At 38.3% G+C, this 6137-nt stretch overlaps 1 protein-coding gene across 1 annotated transcript; it reads right to left on the reverse strand.

Annotated features, from left to right (window-relative positions):
* Positions 1-6: 6 nt before the first annotated feature.
* Positions 7-5404, reverse strand: LOC128689096 (serine/threonine-protein kinase pakD; the record flags this gene model as incomplete). The annotated part of the gene is made up of 2 exons (XM_070082072.1): positions 4551-5404; positions 7-1277 (listed from the first exon to the last, which is right to left on the reverse strand). Coding segments are annotated over exons 1-2 (1485 nt in total), but the record flags the coding sequence as incomplete, so codon positions are not given.
* Between the last annotated feature and the right edge of the window lie 733 nt (positions 5405-6137).

Consider the following 6137-nt stretch of genomic DNA (forward strand, 5'->3'; position numbering starts at 1 on the left):
CTGAACAGCATAAACTCCTGCCACAGGTCCACTTAAGGATTGACTAACAGATATAAAAGATTGAGATGCAGTATTTGAGACTGCAGATTGTCCATCAGATTGTGACACTGGAGATCTATACAATGGAGAGCCCATTATAAGTTTATTGAACTGAACAGGATCAACCTGTTGGCCATGATAGTTTATAGCAATTGGCGCAGAGAAACCAGGTGGAGGAGCAGCTCCGCTACCTGAACTACTTATAGTCCCTTCACTGCTCACTGAAGGTGATGTAGACACTGCCATACTAGATCTGTTATTACTGCTCTCACTTACACTTGGCAACAAGACAGCACTCATCTGACCCCCAGCAGCCTGACTTGCCATATGAAATAAAGCAGCTGGACTGATACTGTATGGATACTGCTGCTGCTGTTGTTGGGTTTGAGTTGTTGATACTGTGGTGGTTGGCTGGTAAGATTTAGGTTTTTGTGGTTCTTGTTTCTGTGATTTGGAAGTTAACTGGATTGATTGGGGTAGGACATTGCTTGGCCAGAATTCCCACTGTCTGTGTTGTGGTAATGACTGTTGTGGATGTTGTTGCTGCTGTGGGTTTTGTTTTTTCTGTTTCTGCTGCTCTTTTTGTTGTTGCTGCTGATGCATGGCTGTCATTTGATGATAATGATTAACAGCTGTTACATTATTAGGCCCCTGACTTTCATGTGCATGTCCCTGACTACTAAGTTTCAGTACTTGGTTGACATGGTCAGAGACTGTCTGACCCTGGCTAGAAAGTCCCACTGGAACATGTGCCAAATGTTGAAAACCTGGAGGGGCATTAATAGCCCCACTAGATATATCAGCTGGTTTCTCTATATCGCCCCAATCATGTACATTAGCTGATCCTAACAATGCATTAGCTGATGAGACCCCAGAGTTACTTACTGCTGAGTTACTAACACAAGACCCCTCACTTCTACCTCCAACTCTTATTGCAGTTACAACAGATACAGGATCACTTAAACTACCCAACAAAGAGTCACTTTCAGATGCAAACATCCCAGAATTCACAGTATCAGTCCCAGGTTGCAAACTATTACCTCCAACCTGAGCAGTATTTACCCCAGACTTTACTGTACAGGTCAACCCAACTTTTGGAGTGCCACTGGCAGGTAGAGCACCCGTGACATCAGTGGGCGATTTCCCTCGTCCTTGGTTTGTGGGTCTGCTGGCAGCTGCCTGTGATTGGTCCGCTTTTGTTGTGGATGTCTGACACGTTGAATTTCCAGTGACGACATCTGGAATAGGTATTATCTCTTTAGTTCTCCAGTAGCTTCAAAATATAATCTTAAAATTTAAGCAATGCTGGTCAATTTCTAATTGTTTTTTTATAAATATCCTCGTTAAAGTGAATTATCAGTAATGAAGAGATAATATCCCAATCCAGAGTCACAACTGCTAATCAGTTCAGGTTTGTTGGAAGGACTAGATTCAATACAAAGGTTGAGAGATTTCATTTTATTGAAAGAATTTGATCACATTTTAGGCAATATCAAAAGCCATAATTTTTTTCAATCAATACTGGTGGTCAATCAATGACTGGATTGTAGATCAGTAAAAAATTCACTCATACTAATACCTTGCTTTAAAAGAAATACAGTTAAGCCAAATGAACAAAACAATAGCCATATATGGAGCACAAAACAAGAGATGCTGTAAGTACTGGTCAAAAAACAGCTGTGTGAAGATTTTACATTGATAGATCTTGTGTACTTCATTAACACTGCTACCTAGCATGGTATGCACAAGACCATCTGACAGAGCACTGCACAGGCAAATGTTTGCCCTACAAAATGTCTTTCCACTTACTGGTGTGATAAATGGCACAATCACATACAATAAGAAAATAGTGAGAATATATAAAAATAAGATGTTAATGAATATAACAAAATATTTCACAACAATGAGTATTGTCAAGCACTCTTCCCAAAACTAAGTAACACATTGAAGATCTGGATAAAATCACAACTTGTAGAAGGGATTGCCTATTGGATTAAAAGAACACTTGGAAAAAAAAAAATTAAGAGAATACAGCTTGTGAGTTTAGTACTCTTAACTTAAATAGAATTACAATTTCCATATCATTCAACAGGAAAAGAAACAGCACAGTAAGGGTAAATGCTAACAATATGACCTTGTGACCCAAACATTTCTATACTCTTGTCATATTTCATCAAGTACACACTTCACAATATTGTATATTCCTGGTACAATAGTCATTGATGAAATATTTCATGCAAAATCAACCTGAGAACAAACTTGTGAAATTTACAGTACACTTACTATTATGTTGCCTCCATGGTACCTTACATTTATCTTTCTGGTATATTTAATTCCCATTCACTATCTGGATGCCAAAACAAATATATACTAAATACGAGGTCAGATAATAATCACTTACCCTACCTATTTAACTACTCTTATATGAGGTCCAGTCACTGAACATTCATTGTGAAACTTAAGGCACTACAAACACAGTAGGTCATTATCTAACATAGAAGCTCTCATCTGTCAATGCTGTGGTTAAGTCATCTACACCAGAAAGAGGTGGAGGAAAGGTATTCAGGGAGGAGAGATAAGAGAAGACTACGGTGGAAGAGCGAGGCAAAATGAGTGTTGGAGTTAGCAAGGAGAGAGCATTGCTAAACATCGAAAATTGCAACCCTATCTCGCACATCACAATTTTGGATGAAATAAGTACCACATCCAGATAAGTTTAGTATTGGATATATGCTGGGTTTACTTCATAAATATTTATATAGAATATTGTTTAAACATACAATCACAAGCAAAATATTACATATATCTCATATCTGTCTTCATATACATTTATAACCTTGCATAAATCAATTAAAATGTTATACCGTATATCCATCATACTGCACACGAACTCATAAGAACAAGTTCACGGAAAGTAATATGCAATATATCTCCTGAAAAATGTATGAGAGATGTATATAAGGTTTAGCCTGATCCCTTTCATTAAAAATAAAATATCCTGTCTATTGATTTGGTAAATAAAATGTCTTGCTTGCAATTGTATATCTTCTTAAATTTCAATTAAAATATCATACTTGACAATATTTTAAAGCATCTGATTATTTCTTAATTTATATTAAGATAAAAAATGAGCATACTTTATGAAACTTAAAAAGCAAATCATACAACTTCCACAAAAGCCACAAAATCACAAAAATTTCAGTTAAATGATCTACACCAATTTCAAGACTAATCTACATTTGCATTCTTCCTATTTGAGTTCTCACCATCATTTTGAGACTCAAGCTTTGCCCCTCCCCTTTTTCCCTTTCTAGTCTTAGGTTTACGCTTCTTTTTATTAACATTAGCACCATTTGTAGCACCATCTATTACTGTGAGTAAGCGGGAAGCTGATCTATCTCTTGGGATACCTGCAACACCTGAACCTAGTAATCCACCCTGAGAAACTTGTTCGCATGGATTAGTTTTCCTAACTAGTTCTGGTTGCTGAAAAGAATGTGGCAGTTTAACAACATTTTGTGGAGATTTATCCAGTGACTGAGATATTGTGACAATCTCTTTCTCAGGTCCAACAGGCACAAGTCTGCATGTCAATCCAAGAGAAGGCTGATGCTTGGCTTTAATTGCACCTTCTTTACTGTTATACTTTTTACTTTGCTTGATCCTACCAACATTACTATGGACAGCTTTATCTTTACTAGCATTCTGACTCCTCTGACCTGAATTTACTGCACAATCTGGATGGATTTTAAGTTTGCCCTTCCTACGAACTACACGTCTATCAAAACCTTCGTCCTCACTTGAACTAAAGGCAGTTTGATTATTTGATTGGGTTCTTGTATATAATTTATTCATTTTTAAGCCTATGGGAGAGAAATCTGCTGAGGTTTGCATGTTACTATTATTTTCTGGATTCCCAAGGATGTTTGGGCTTTGGGAACTAAGCGAACTACTACTTTTACCTTTTAAGTTATTAGAGCCTTTCTTCCCAAGATCAAATTTCTGACCTCTCTTATACCCAGGGCCTGCCATTTCCCTTCTATATCGAACCTTCATTCTTTCTTTCTTTTTCTGCTTGCGTTTATCCTGTGCTTCTTTCATTTTCTCAAAGAGTGTTTGACCAATGTCATCTGGGACCTCAACAGCACATATAGAGACTGCACGACTATCACTCTCATCTGCTTCGTGTGTTTGATAACTGTGTATTTCTATCATTTTTAATATAAGGTTATAGACAGATGAAAAAGGATGTGGAGAAATATCAATACCATCAGATATTTTTTGGGCTGCTTTCTTCCAATTAACTGTCCAAACATACTGTTCATTTAACTGTGGTGGTACACAATGACATACTAATGTTTCTTTGCCTACCTTTCTTTCATCAAACGATTCAAGAGAATACCGTCTCATACCCAATATTTTATCTCCTTTTATCCGATACTCCTGGTCACTCTTCCATTTCTCACAGTGATCTTCCATCATATTTAGAGGTATAGAAAGTTTTAAATTACCTTCAGGTGTCTTAAGTGACCCAATCCCAGTTGGCAAAGTGGGTCCTCCTGGTCCTCCTATTAATTCCCTGTTCTCATTCTTCCGAACATCCTGAGATGTGGTCTGCTCAGGCATGTGCTTCTGTCGTTCCTCATCTCTATTCTCCCTCTCTTGGGTTATTTTTCGTGCTTCTCTACGATCTTTTTGCCGTTCTTTCTTTTCCCTTCTTTCCATATTAAGCCTCTTCTTTGGGCAATCCTTCTGTATGTGCCCAATTTTCCCACAAAAACGACAGCCTCGATCATTTGGAGGAGCGCCATCAGTGAGTTGCTTGGAGTCAAAGAGGTAATCCTAATAAAGAAATAGGAACTTGTTATCAACAGCCATTTTTTATATTTTGGAATAGTGCAGTTGGAGCATTTAGCATTTATTTTCTTTATTAAATATAAATGAAAGACAAGGTACCAAGGATTGGCAGAGAATATATATAGGACCTCTATGTAAGGAAAAAAAGAAACAGAAGGATAGGAATTAGCCTGCTGAGTATACCAAAACAAGTGCATGGCAGAATTATCAAAAGAGTCAAGCAAGATATAAAAACTAAGTTTTCTAAGAGGATTTAGAAAGGGGTTGTGTGGGTAAAATCTTTCTTTCTTTCAACACACCGGCCATATCCCACTGAGGTGGGGTGGCCCAAAAGGAAAAACAAAAGTTTCTCCTTTCAAATTTAGTAATATATACAGAAGAAGGGGTTACCAGCCCCTTGCTCCCAGCATTTCAGTCGCCTCTTATGACACGCACGGCTTACGGAGGAAGAATTCTGTTCCACTTCCCCATGGAGATAAGAGGAAATAAACAAGAAGAACTAGAAAGAAAATAGCAGAAAACCCAGAGGGGTGTGTATATATATATGCTTGTATATTATGTGTAGTGTGACCTAAGTGTAAGTAGAAGTAGCAAAATGTACCTTTGTAGATGAATGGTTCAGAGAACCGACACGTTGATAAATTAGACACATGTGCAACTCTTGGGTATCTTTATTGAGGAAACGTTTCGCCACACAGTGGCTTCATCAGTCCATACAAAGGAGAATCTTGAAGAACAGGAGGAGAATGAGGTAATCAGTCCCTCAGCCTTGAGTCGATGTGGTCAGTCCATCAATCTTGAATAGAATACGGCATAAGTGCGGAGAAGGAGCTTATAAACCGTAGGCAGGAGAGGTGCAGCAGTCGTAGGTGGTGTCACATTTGTTCAATGTGGAAGTAGGTCGTGCCCAAGGGTTAGGCAAGCGAAGAATTCCCAAGTATTAAGATCCCAAGAAGATCGCAGCTCAGAATCTTGCTGCAGAGGAGGAGGAAGAGAGATGGAAGAAGGTCCCTTCAGAAATTAAGGAGATTTTTGAAATGTGGGGTAGGATGGAAAGATTTCTGGAAAAACATCACCCTGAGAAGGATGTTGCAAGCCATATTGGCAACTTGTACAGTGACAGTCTTGGCCCATTTTAGGGAAGTTTTAAAGAGATGCCAGAAACAGAGCTCACTGGACACTTTTTCTGAGACAGAACTCCAGCGACTCTCAAGCTGGTCCTAGTGGCATTAAGAGAAGAG

This window comes from Cherax quadricarinatus, unplaced genomic scaffold (assembly GCF_038502225.1).
Source record: "Cherax quadricarinatus isolate ZL_2023a unplaced genomic scaffold, ASM3850222v1 Contig6887, whole genome shotgun sequence".
Classification (NCBI taxonomy): Eukaryota; Metazoa; Arthropoda; class Malacostraca; order Decapoda; family Parastacidae; genus Cherax; species Cherax quadricarinatus.